Source organism: Zosterops lateralis (genome assembly GCF_965231275.1).
Source record: "Zosterops lateralis genome assembly, chromosome: 3".
In the NCBI taxonomy this organism is placed as follows: Eukaryota; Metazoa; Chordata; class Aves; order Passeriformes; family Zosteropidae; genus Zosterops; species Zosterops lateralis.
The window spans coordinates 95,186,356-95,199,149 of NC_139764.1; the positions used below are offsets into that span (position 1 = coordinate 95,186,356).

The 12,794-nt window shown below is 36.4% G+C and overlaps 1 protein-coding gene across 3 annotated transcripts in view; it reads right to left on the bottom strand.

Annotated features, from left to right (window-relative positions):
* Window positions 1-12,794, bottom strand: part of PXDN (peroxidasin) — a gene marked incomplete at its 5' end in the record, with an annotated part of 83,219 nt that overhangs the window by 31,056 nt on the left and 39,369 nt on the right. For 2 of the 3 annotated variants that reach the window (XM_083856918.1, XM_083856919.1), the window contains 8 exons: window positions 855-1,013; window positions 2,206-2,322; window positions 3,605-3,877; window positions 4,798-4,967; window positions 6,999-7,116; window positions 8,420-8,589; window positions 9,101-9,172; window positions 9,756-9,827. In XM_083856918.1, coding sequence (XP_083713044.1) covers window positions 855-1,013; window positions 2,206-2,322; window positions 3,605-3,877; window positions 4,798-4,967; window positions 6,999-7,116; window positions 8,420-8,589; window positions 9,101-9,172; window positions 9,756-9,827 — 1,151 coding nt within the window. Of the gene's footprint in view, window positions 1-854; window positions 1,014-2,205; window positions 2,323-3,604; window positions 3,878-4,797; window positions 4,984-6,998; window positions 7,117-8,419; window positions 8,590-9,100; window positions 9,173-9,755; window positions 9,828-12,794 lie in introns of those variants that run through there. The other variant, XM_083856920.1, reaches the window with a different exon arrangement.

The following is a 12,794-nucleotide window of genomic DNA, read 5'->3' on the forward strand; positions in this document are numbered from 1 at the left end:
ATTGTTTTATTAAACTTTATTCAAGTCCAGAGGAAAGCTATAAAGCTTTTTTAAACCGATACTTCTTTTATACAATTTTAATCAACATTTTATATAGGTTAAAAAAATCATCCTAATTTTGACAAATCCATCTGCTAATACTACTTTTAACTACGAAAAATCAACAGAATTTTTTCTGACAAACTTCTAAGCTCATTTTACTATTATGCAGTTTTAAATTAGGTCAGTAAAAAGAAATGCTTTGAATTACACGTTTTATCTCCTTGAACTCAGTTAAATAAATTATGAATGACAGTATGATTATAATTTATCCTAGAAGCAACCTTGCTTAAAAATTCATTGAAAAAAAAAGCATAAAAGTGGAGTTTGGGGTTCTTTGTGTTTTAGGACTTTCTTTTGTGTCAGTTTATTTTCAGTATAAGGAATAATATTTTTTTTTGTGAAATTGCTTCTGTAAACTAAAGTGTTCTGTTTCTGGACATGAAACACTATGTTAATAACACCATTTAACTAACACCATAAAGCCTTATTGGAAACTAGACTTTTCACAAAAAAATATATTTTCCAAAGCATAGGAATACTGTCATCCTCAAAGCAAACCTCTACTTCTTACCAAAAATAAAAGGTAAATCAGATAAATCTCTTTCCCAGAAGACAGACTGCTTTAAAGGAATGATACCCTGTACAAATACTGGTAAATATCCAGACATGTTATTTATTGGAAACCACCTGGGATCTAAAAGGAGATATACTCAGAAACAATCACGCATGGTACTGTGTATTTTAGTGTGAGATTAAATTTTTCTTTTTTTTTTTCTTTTTTTTTCTTCCCAGCAGCTGTACATGGGCTGTACCTCTAGGCTGAACAGTCAGGTACACAACGGTTCGCTGAGATCCAATAATGTTGACAGCTTGGCATTCATACTGTCCCTGGTCATGCAGAGCCACCCTGGAAATCCTCAGCGTTCCAGAGGATAGAACCAAGTGTCTTCTGTCAACAGACAACTGGCCTCCTGAAATACACAACATCATTTGCTCTTTGTAGCAACTAAGTCCCTTTGTGTCAGAAAAAAAAGAAACCCAGAAGGTTTTAAATTTGATAAAACACTGGAAAATAATAAAGTTTCTTTAAAAAAAACCCAAAACAAACAAGAAAAAAATTTTGAAACCTTTACTTCTAAGAAGATAGACATGAAAAGCAAACAAATTTTATGTATGCACCATTTTATGTATGATCACTTCTCTGTTTGTGGTAAAAATAAGTATTTTCATTTAAGGAGCATGCTGAAGCATCCAAATGAGAAGGCATAAAAACACCAACATGCATCACTATTCATGTCCTATTATTGCCATGTGTGTAAGACACAGTTTATCTCATTTACCTAGCCCTAGATAATCCAAAGAAAAATACATATGGCCCTGAAAAAAATAGAATATAAGAAAAATGAGCACACATCATGTATCCCATCCTCACTTTTTGGACATTTCATTTGATTGGAATAGTCTAAGTAGAGGAAGAAACAAGGACATTATCAGCATCAAAATGATGAACAGTTTGTTACGAATCTGCTTTATGTACCATAATTTAGAATTTCCTAAGAGTTATTTAGCCTGCTAGAGTTTTTTCACTTGAATCAGCCGTAAATTTGCCTACTGATAAAACATCCACTACAGTATTTCCTCCTGCTGGATTTGGCTTAATGCCTTTAGAGCCATAACTTAATAAAACAGTCAGTACAGTGCACACCATTGTTTCTGTCAATGTGCATTAAGTGACACAGATGCTGGTACACTGATGCCAGTTACAGGCTGGACTGTTCTGGCTTCTGAAGAGAGCACATCCCACCTAATTTCAGACCTCCAGTTACTGACAGCCATCTCCATTTCTTCTGCAGTACAAGAGCAGTGATACATACTGCTACATGTAATTTGCTTCATGTTTCTTAAACATTTATTATTAGGAATCTATTATGGACACACATATTTTAGTGACTCTTTTTTACATAGTAATGAAAAATTCTCGGGCAGCTACCTCCTGTGGGACACCTTGCCTTTCCCAGCTAAAGGAGAAAGAGATGAACTCCGTTTCCTTCAGAGACTGAAGCATTTAAATAAATACATGCAGTTCTTTTCAATAAAGAAGTGATTCCAATATGACTGCTAAACTATCCTAGTAGTTTGAAAGTAAGAATGGAACACACTTACCTCCTTTAGTCCAGGCAATAACAGGCTGGGGATAACCTTGTGCTTCACAAGGGAAGTCAATGGTTTGTCCCTCAATCACTGTTTTGTCTTGCGGAGTGACAGTAAACTGAGGTAGAGCTACAGAAGAGGAAATAAAGCCATTAAAAAAAATGAAAAATGCATGACTAAATTACATTCTATTTCCTGTGTAAGATGAAATAGCTCATATTGGTGGGAAGAGAGATGCTAATGGAATTATTTTATATTGTGACCCCTAGAGAGAAGCGAGTTAGGGCAGCCACTCATGCAAAAGGAACATTTCTCTCAAAACCTGGCCCTGATGCCAGTGACAGCATGTGGGATCTACTGCCACAGATCCAAAATATGAGGTACAGTAAGACTTGTAGAATCAGATGGATGTAGAATCTTCCCTTGATTAAAAATATTATATTCTCTTTCTCTCAAAATTTCCCAGGTAAATTCTGAAGAAAATGTAATGTAATCAAAACCTTCTTGAGCTGCTTGTTTTCTTTCATGAAAGCAATGAGTAGAACATGGGCCAGATTCTGTAGTAACACTGCACACTACCAGTGTGAGCAGTATTTGTTCAGCTCTCAAAATACAATTATCCACTGGTAAATAATAAATGAACAAACCACACAGACGAGTTGTTTTGTATAGCTTTAGAACTCATTAAGAAGGCATTTGCAATCTTAACTGCTTGCCAACTAAAGATTTTATCATGAGAACAGAAGCAAACAAATTTAAAGGTTACCTAAAGTATTTTGGAAATAAAAGTTCCAGCACGAAAGTCTTTGCAAAAAATGTTATGTATATATACAGGAGAATTTTGATAGCTGATCTCAAATATTTTATAATCACACTATTGACATAGAATATCAAAAGTATTGCAATCACAAGTTAGAGTACTTTGACTTTTGCTTTGCAGAAAAGCTGTGCTAATGCCTCAGCTGGCAGAATGATAGTTTCTATCAAACTCAGCAGAAAACATTTCCACATCCACTGAAGTATCTACATAAGTGGCACAGACCTGTATTCAAACCTCCATTCTGAGTTCTCCAAGCACCAATTCTAATCTCTAGCATTGCTGTCTGTTACAGAAAATATTTAATCATTCAAAAATTTGACACTGCTTTTTTGTTCCTCCATGCAAACAAAATGTAAGAAGTTAACATTTGAAAACACTAAACTTCTGATAATACCCAATGAAATGTAATTTTCAAGAAAATAGTATAGGATATCTTACTCTGTGTGAAAGGTATAGCAACTTCCCTATGGATTACAATAGTGCAATTAGAAGTAAAAACTCATGTTTTTAGTTTGGCTCTGTCAACTCAGAAGAAAAGACAAATCCACACAATTTCAAGTAATATGTCTCTCCTAGTTTAACACTGTTTACCTTGGACTATGATGTATGCAGTTGCATGGATGTTATCTATGCTGTTAGTTGCAAAACAGGTGTACTCGCCACTGTCCTCCTGCTTTACATTTTGTATATAAAGTCCTCCTGACGGGGTTATTGTGACACGAGGGTCATTTGGCAGAGGGGTTCTGTCGCCTTTGGTCCAGGTAATTCGTGGCTGAGGGTGCCCAGTTGCACTGCACTCCAAGGTAACACTCTCTCCAACCAGCACTTCAGTGTTTTGTGGGTGAATCACAAAACTTGGCCGGGCTGTGAGAAAACAGCAATGCCAAAATGAAGCTTTTAGCTCACACAACTCTAATTTAGAAAAATATAGTCTATAACTGGGGACACAGGGGCGGAAGGGGGGTGGGGGGGTTAATAGCTGTGTTCCAACATACCTCTAATCTTGGAGCAAACTCTGCCTTTCTTTAAGTCTAATCTAACTGCAGACATCAATGGATTAAAACAAAAGCTCAAAATTGTGCTGATTCTTTTTTCTCAACTCCCATTAAAACAATTTCTGAACATTATGGTCTTCTGTGTTGATCTTTATAAAGGTCTCTTCAGAGGCGTGGACATTGGAACCCAAAACACAAACAGGCTAAAAATTGCTTTAAGTGCCAAAACTGATTAAGCTACATTTTAAATAACTTTTCTCAAGTACGTGGGTAATTTGCAGTGACATTTCAAGTTTACCTGATGCTGTGTGTCAAAACAAAATGTTCTCACAGCAATGTCTGTGTTTTAAAAATATTACAGTCCTGGACAGGAATTTAGTCCTTGCAAACATGAGGCTTTGGCTAGACAAAGCTAAAAGGTTCTTGAGCAAGGTTGGCTGCACAGGGTGTGCCGAAGCTTCCATGAGTGGCCTGTTCAGCAGCTTGTGGTTTTCGGCATCCAGAGAGAACGTTACTGCATTGAGCAATGCTGGAATGTAAACTCTCTTTTCCTAACCCTTCTACAGCCTACAAGACTATTATCAAATTGCATACTACAATAAACATATTAATTAATCAGCTGAATTGCATTTTTCTTCTGGGGATATTATAGCTTCATGATCTACTTCTTGAAGATGCCCAAGCCTAACAAATCTACACATCAAGCTCCAAAGCATTTTATTTCTCAGTAATCTTATTATCAAAACAACTCTCTATCTGAATGCAAAATTCAGACTTAATGTCCCTTACCTGGTGATTCAAAGTATCTAAGAGTAACTTCCTGAGTTTTCACTTCTCCAGCCACATTTTTTGCCATGCATTGGTAAATGCCTTGGTCTGTTTCTTGAGTATTCTGAATCATCAACGTGCCATCGTCTAGCAAGTTCAGACGGGAATCTTCTTTCATACTGAGCTCATTACTGAGAAGAAAATGATCTGCTAGAGTTAAACCCTTAAATCACAAGTGTAGAAAACTGATAAATAATAAAACCCAGGAGATAAATTACCCAAAATAACTTGTGGTGGAAAAAAAGTTTTACTTTGTTAAAAATAACAGAACTTTAAATTTTCTCCTAAAGAGAAGAAGAGGAAAAACAAATCATGAAACTATTTCATTTATGCAAGTAATTCATCTTCAAAATGAAAAGTTAAAATAATTTTATGAGGAAAAGCTTACAGGGAAAAAGCAGTGAACAATTACATATAACTGGCCTTTAAAAGGCTGTTCTAGTCAGCAAAACAATTAAAACTGTTTCATGCAAGTTCAAAATTCAAGATACTTTCTAGTAGGAGAGAGGTTAGTTGCTATAAAACCATCTTTGTGCCAACCTCTGCCTGGATTGTTCAAGGAGTACAATGAACCTGATTATAATTTTTACTGGTTTAAAATATAAATTAAGCTCAGGTCTTCGGGTGAGGTAATGGATAAGTTCCTGTGGTATAATCTAAGAAGTCTTAAGGGGTTTTATTAAAGGAACTGTTTCTCAGTCCACTCCTCACTACACGATGAAAAAAGCACAGAGGGATGAGATCACACCTCTTATGTACAAAACCCAGTCTACTGATCTATTCAACATTCTGCTTAACAGGTTCATGGCTTTGGACTGAAATCTTGCCATATTCAACTACCTTGCAAAGAGCTTTGGTCTCATTCATGCAGCCAGGAAATGAGCCAGCGTCAATAATCCCTCACCCCAAGCTCAAGTTTCTTTGTAAAATTCATATGTGTATTCTGAATACATTTTCTTTGTATATTATAAACACACGAGCCAGAGAAAATTTTAAAGAAATAATTATACCATTCAAGTTCAAGGCTCTGTTCTTGACATACTCCATAAATGCTGTATGAGGGCTTCTCACTGACATCAGCAGAAAGATATAGAAGCAGGACTCTAAACCATTCCATTTCATCAGCAACTAACCAACTAAAATGCATTGTATAAACTGTAAGGGGATTTATGTTCCAGGCCAGGTTCTCCATTTATATAAGAGCATTATTAAGCCAAAGTCTGATTTGCTGATGGTAATGTAAGTTCACACCAGTTTAAAGGGGTGATGTGCTGGCACAAGGCTGGTTCAGAAGTCCTGTGCCCAGTGCAGCTGGAGGGAGCCAGGCTCTGGGCACAGCCTGAGCAGCCACTCTGCAGCAGGCTGTCCCTTGGGCTGTTGAAAGACAATCATTCTTTACAGAACCTTCCCTCATCTTCTAAGTGGTGAGGGAAAGAGATGCAGCAGGTTGCCCAGACAACTTGTGCTATCTTCACCCTTACAGGCTTTTAAGACCCATCTGGATAAAGCAACCTGGTATAACCCTGTTTTAAACAGAAGGCTGCACTGGAGATCTCCTCCAACCATGGAGACCTCCTCCAACCTGAATTACACTATAATTTTATGATAAGAAGACTTGCTTGCTCTGCATGTACCAGTTTGAGGAGGCTGGAAACAGATGTCTCTCTCCTCTCCTGGGACAGAACTACATCTTGGAGGGAAGCTACTTCTGAGTAGCTAGGACTCCAGAAAGAGTAGTCTGAAACTTTAATTGTATCCAGTTGCAGTCCTTAAAAAAAGTATCTTTTGCTCTGCCCCAAAACGTATGCAAATACTAAGTAATCCACAGACTCTACTTGCAACATGTCCACAGTGGATTGCCTGGTACTTATATAAAAATTATTTAGTATTTACAGGTGTGAGCAGCTTTGCAGATATAATACAGCTGAATATCTTACAAATAGTACTAAAGTAGTAATACTTTCTAGTAAATATTTAGAATTACTAATAAAAAATATATGAGCCATCATTACTTCATATGCTTATTTTAATTATAACATGTTTTTTTGCTGTAATTACTTCATATATTACCATATACAGCACATGGACATGCACTGAGAAATGTACACACACAGAGGCAAATGTACCCACATCAAGTTTCTCTCTTCCTCTTTTAAACTTACTTGTTTCGAAGCCAGATAATTTCTGGTTTAGGATTGCCTTCAGCCCTGCAAGTGAAGTACACTGTATTCCCTGAGGTAACATCCACATCCTGAGGCTCTGATGTAATTCTTGGCCTCTCTATATCAACAATAAAACATACAAAGAACTCTTACTTGTTTTAAAACTACTAAAAACTGGTAAATATAAATATTTCCAAACATCTTGTAAAATACACTTTTCACAAATGTTATTACTTAAAATATGTATATGCTTAATCAGGATTAAATGCACTTTTCTCTGTGTAAAAAGTAACTGTGGAATTTCTGACCTCCTTCATTGTTCCTCAGGACCTTTCAGCAGACTGGAAATAGATTGTGCAAATTTGTATCATGTTCTAAAGCAGCTGTTTTATTTATTTGAACAGAGACTCAAATTGCCTATGAAGGCAAAACTAAAACAGCAAGTGCCATTTAAAATAACTTCCTCTAGATAAGTATCAGTGCCTAACCTGCCTCACAGAATCATTTGTACAGCTTGCTTCCTGCAGTTTCCATGTTCAGGCTCCTTAGATGTGCAAAGAGCTGGCACAATGCATTATTCTTGCACCAAACTCCCTTTGTACCATCTTTTTCAATAACCTTATGATCATAGTTCTCATGACCAGAATTATGTCCAACACATAACCAAAAGGATAATTTACTTATTTTATATCTTGGCTTCATTATGTGGGTAGACAGGCAAATGTCCATAGCTTGATGAGAAATCTGCATTTTGATTTCAGAACACAAAAGGTGCTAGACGAAGTCCCAGGGTGCCCATTGGGCCAAGATTTTGCACCCCTAGGGTGAAGGCATACAGACAAACAGAAGGATTACAAAGGTGCTTTTCCATTAATCCTCAGTGGCAGAGGATTTCAGTGACTGTGTGGGGTATTCCTATTAATTGTAGCTGACTAAAAAAAAAAAAAATTCAGTGGCCCAACCCCATTTCCTACATCAACAAAAATTTTAAAGGCAAGATCTGTGTCATCAGGAGCAATTCAGTAAAGCTTCTTTCTTTCCTTTCCCTCATATAGAAGGGGATAAATGACATCAAATAATATTAATGCAACACCAGAGATGCTAGTTGGTAATCCTGTTATGATCAGAACTGATTTATGAAAGAGATACTCCTTCAGGATAATCACCTTTAGTTCTTCAAGGCAAAATGTCAAACATGGTTATATTTGTTTCATTAAAGACAGGCTGAAGGATAAAAGTAATCAATTCTGCCAGAAGCACACAAAAGTAGAAAAGGAACACAGAGATATTTCTAGAAATAACCAATATTAACCAGAGGTGGTCAGTGCTGATAAACAGAACAATAAATTCCAGCTCCCCCAAAAAATACAGTTTAGGTACATGCAACTCATTAATCAGCCATCAGGAAGTGGCAAACTCACCACAGTTCAGTTCTTCTGGTGTTATGGTGGCCACTGATCTCCCCTGGATCCTCCGTGGGTACTCACAGGTAGCAGCTGCCTGGGCGTTCCCAGACTCCGCGTACGTCTTCAGCAGCTCCGCCAGCCACAGGATCTCGCAGTCGCAGTGGAGGGCGTTGGAGTCCAAACGCCTGCACAAAACAAGGAGCAGCCACAGCTCTGTTAGGAAGCCTCAGCCATCCACCAGGATCAACATGGCTCTGTAAATGGAGCAATGCCTTTATCTGTGAATACAGAAAACAGCTAGCGTGCAATGCAGGTGATGGCTACTTGCTTATAGGCATTCCAGTAGTTTTTATTAGAAGAATGTGTATTATTTTTACTGCCCAAAGAACTATATATATATATATATATATATATATATGTTATTTAGTCTATAAAACCATGATTACAAATAATCCCAATATAGGAAATAAACTTTAGTCAGTAACTAAAGAAAACAGATAAAAAACACTGTTCTCAATCTATGCACATAAACAACTGGAACACAGTTATGAAAAAAAAAAACCTTAATATTTAAAACAATTACACCATAAAAGACATTTGCAAGGATGATAAAGTCTAATTGAGATGCAAGAGAAGATAAAGACTAATTGGGTTCTTTAAGATTTCATTAGTTCAATAATAATTCAATTTACTTACAGTCTCTTCATAGATTCTAAGTGACTAAATGTTCCAGGAATCAAATGAGCTATTCTGTTGTTATGCAAAAACCTGTTAAAAACACAGAAATGTGCTTGTAATAATTCAGATTTTGTGATGCATTAATTTCATTTACATACGTCTGGAAGGTTTTCAAGAGAAAGTAATCTAAGAAAATTTAAGAAAAAAAAAAAAATGAATCTGTTCAGCAACTCATTGTCTGCTATTTTTTAAGTGGCCTCCATACACTTGGGTATGCCCACATGGGGGAAAAGAAGCCACAAGTGACTTCAAGGAATGGAGTTCATAAGCATTCAAATTAGAAATTGAAAAAACCAAAAAAGGTCTTAAATAAATTGTCTAGTTCTTCATTCATAACATTTATTTTAGGCCAAACATTGATCACAGATCTTTGGGAAATAGCTTTGCAAAAGAAAAATAAACCACAGGAAATGCTCACTTCTGCATGCCTCTAAGGTCAACCTCACCAAAATGTTCTTGGAAAGAGCACGCAGTAGTTACAGTTAAAAAAATTGGATTAAAAAGAATCTAAGGCAATGATAAAAACATTATTTTCTAGTTTCAAAGGCTTTATTTAATTCAAACAAGGAAGCAAGCTGTCTTCTGAATCTTACCCCAAGAAAAACAAACTTACAGCCTTTCAAGTTTTGGAAGATGAGTAAAGGATTCAGGTTCCAACGTTTCTATTTGATTAAAGTGCAGATACCTGAAAATACGTTAAACAAAAAGAAAAATACTGAAACAATTTTCTTAATTGGTGAAAGATTTTAATTTATTGTTTCCATACTCTTTACAGATCTAAATGGCCATAGTGATGTAGCAGCTTTTTTCTGTTACCATCGGAATCTCATACTTCAATCTGAGAAATAAAAGACACGACAAACAAAGAAGGGTTTGCAGATCACTACATTGAGTGCATGTGTGTACATATTTAAGCAAAAAAACCCTAAACACTGCTCTGGACATTTTGGAGATAATACTTTGAACACTGTTTTGCCAAGTCTGATGTTCATTGTATGTATGCTTGAAAAAATTTATCAAAAAAAGAAAATTATTATTTTTCTATAGGAAAAATGCTAGAGGTTATTTAGAAAATATTTACAGCTTCCAGCACAATAATATTTCTCATAGACAAACGTTTTCATTTCCATGAGTGAAAATTTAAAAAGATGCTGAGAAATAACCTTCTCTAGTCTATGAACACTGGGATTTAAAGCTGTGAATGCTCTCAAAACCAAATTTGTAGTATAAACCCAAGTTTGACTAATTTGACTTTAGACGAAGGGGTTCCTAGCAATTAGTGCTGTTTGATGCTCTCTTGATGCTTTTGCAAGCTATTAACATTACACAACAATAAATCTACTGAGCTGTTAATGCTGTAACATTAACAAGTTAACATAATGACAATTAACCAGACTATTAATCTGTAACTGTTGTGAAAATGGACTGCAAAAGCAGGATCATTCCAGCATTGGCTATTCCAGCATTGACTATTTTGTGGAGATACTCCTTAACCTTGTTAATCAGAAAACAAGATATAATAGATAAGACTGGCACAAGAAACTGTGAAAATGATTTATAGACTTTGCATCTTGATTATATCCAAGTGTAGTTAAAACTCTTTAAGTTTCCTATTTGACCTCTGACAAACTCAGGAACCTCTGGAGAATGTGCATATACAGAAATCACTGCGGTCTGAAGAACAACAATGCCTGTCATTTAAAAACAGTGAGAACAACTCAGTATCTCCTGAAACACCAATCCCTCAGCATGAAAAGGACAAGGACATGGGGATCTGCCTGTGCTGAGCCAGACGGTGGCTGTGCAGGGAGAAAAGCGGGAAGAAGCGGCGATTCCGGCCAAGCCCTTGCAGGGAGCCCTGGAAGGCGCGTGCAGAGGGAAGCCAGGCACATGCCTGGCAGCCTCCCAGGACAAGCACAAGCCAGTGAGCAATGCCAGGGAGCAGTGAATGGGGACCACAGAAAAAGCCAATAAATCAGCACGGGCATGATCAAGCACATCAGAGTGTCAAGTCTGTCTGCTGCCAGTGCAAGGCGTGGCCACAGAGTAGATTGAGCATAAAGTATGGTCTTGTTAGCATGGAGAATCAAAGAACTGCATCACCTTGCAGTGACTGCCAGTTTTCAACTCCCCCTTAAAAATACAGGATGATTTCTTCTAAATTAAAAAGACAGATCTCAGAGGCAGATATTTCCTGCAAGGTTCACTCAGTTTGCCAGCAGAGAAAAGAGACCTCAGTGAGGAACGACTGGCAGGACAAGGACTGGGCATGGCACAGCCATGAGGTAAGTAGGCACAGCTTGCCAGGAGCCACGGCTCTGCTCATCCATCTTCCAGGACCAGCAGCATATGGGAAGGGGCATGGCAAGGTGGAGATCACTGCAGTGAAAGAGAATGAAGGGAAAAACCAGGCACAACTATAGGGTTTGTTACCTCTGAAGCAGTTTTCATTTTGGAAAAAATTACAAACACTACTTCTTTTGCAGACAGCAGTGATTCTTTCCTTTTTAACTTTCCTAAATTCTACTTGCATTTTTATGGCTTGTGAGTATCTTGCAAACACCTCTAATGTTCCAAATAAATTAATTTTTAATTATTAAAATAACTTATCTTCTTTGGCATTGACAAGGCAAGATTTGTAGGCACCTCTTATTCGAAGAAAAAATAACATTGGTAAAAGCAGACACATTGAGGCACACAGCCTCTTCTTCAGGGCCATGAATCAGGGTGAAATGAAAAAGAGAGAAAAAGAAAGAATGCCTCTCAGATGGTATAAGTAGTATATACATTGCAAAACTCAAAGCAGCACTCCAAAATGGCTGTTTAGTACTCAGGACTATTAGAATTATAGATGTAACCAGTATGTTCCTGAAAAGTCACCTTGGTTTTCTAAGCAAATTTAAAAAATATTTCTGTTACAAATCTTGCCTTGTTTATCTCACATCACTGCAGATACAAACACAATATTTCAGGTGCTGGTGAACATTATAACAGCTAACTTTTCCTCATCAGATAACCCACTGTCTAAAGTAGCACAAAAAAATCAAATCATGAAATCCAGTTGGAAAATACTCTTAACTGCTTCATAGTAGCTGGGCTATACAAGTTACTTGGGTTTTGCAGGTCTTTAAATTATGACCTAAAAGAGTCCTGAGCAACTTACCATGCAATTTAGGCATTAAATATCTGGCCAAAATAATTTGTAATTCAAAATAAATAGATGCAGAAACCAGACTGCATTTTAGGTGTACAATAAAGAGAATAAAAAATCCTTGGCATTATGAACTACAGTTTAATCCTGTTTTATTACTTAGGTTTATCACTTCTATTATTTTCTTCTATGTACCACAATAAAGTCTTGTGAAGGTGTATTTTACTATTTTAATTAATATGGTAATTTCTTGGACTTAAAATTCACTTTAAAGGTAATCGTATTCAGAAATAATCTCACACTGGCATATCTTTATAGTCATATTTTATGTTCAGAGTTCAAAACACTAAAAATATTGGTATCTCATAATAAATTAGATATTAAAAAGACTTTCAGAATGAAAATTGAAAGAAAAGGCATGCAGGAGTGATTTTTAAATAAATGTCTTTATTTTTTAATTCTAAACTCACTATAAAGAATTAAACAGAAGGAAAGAAAATA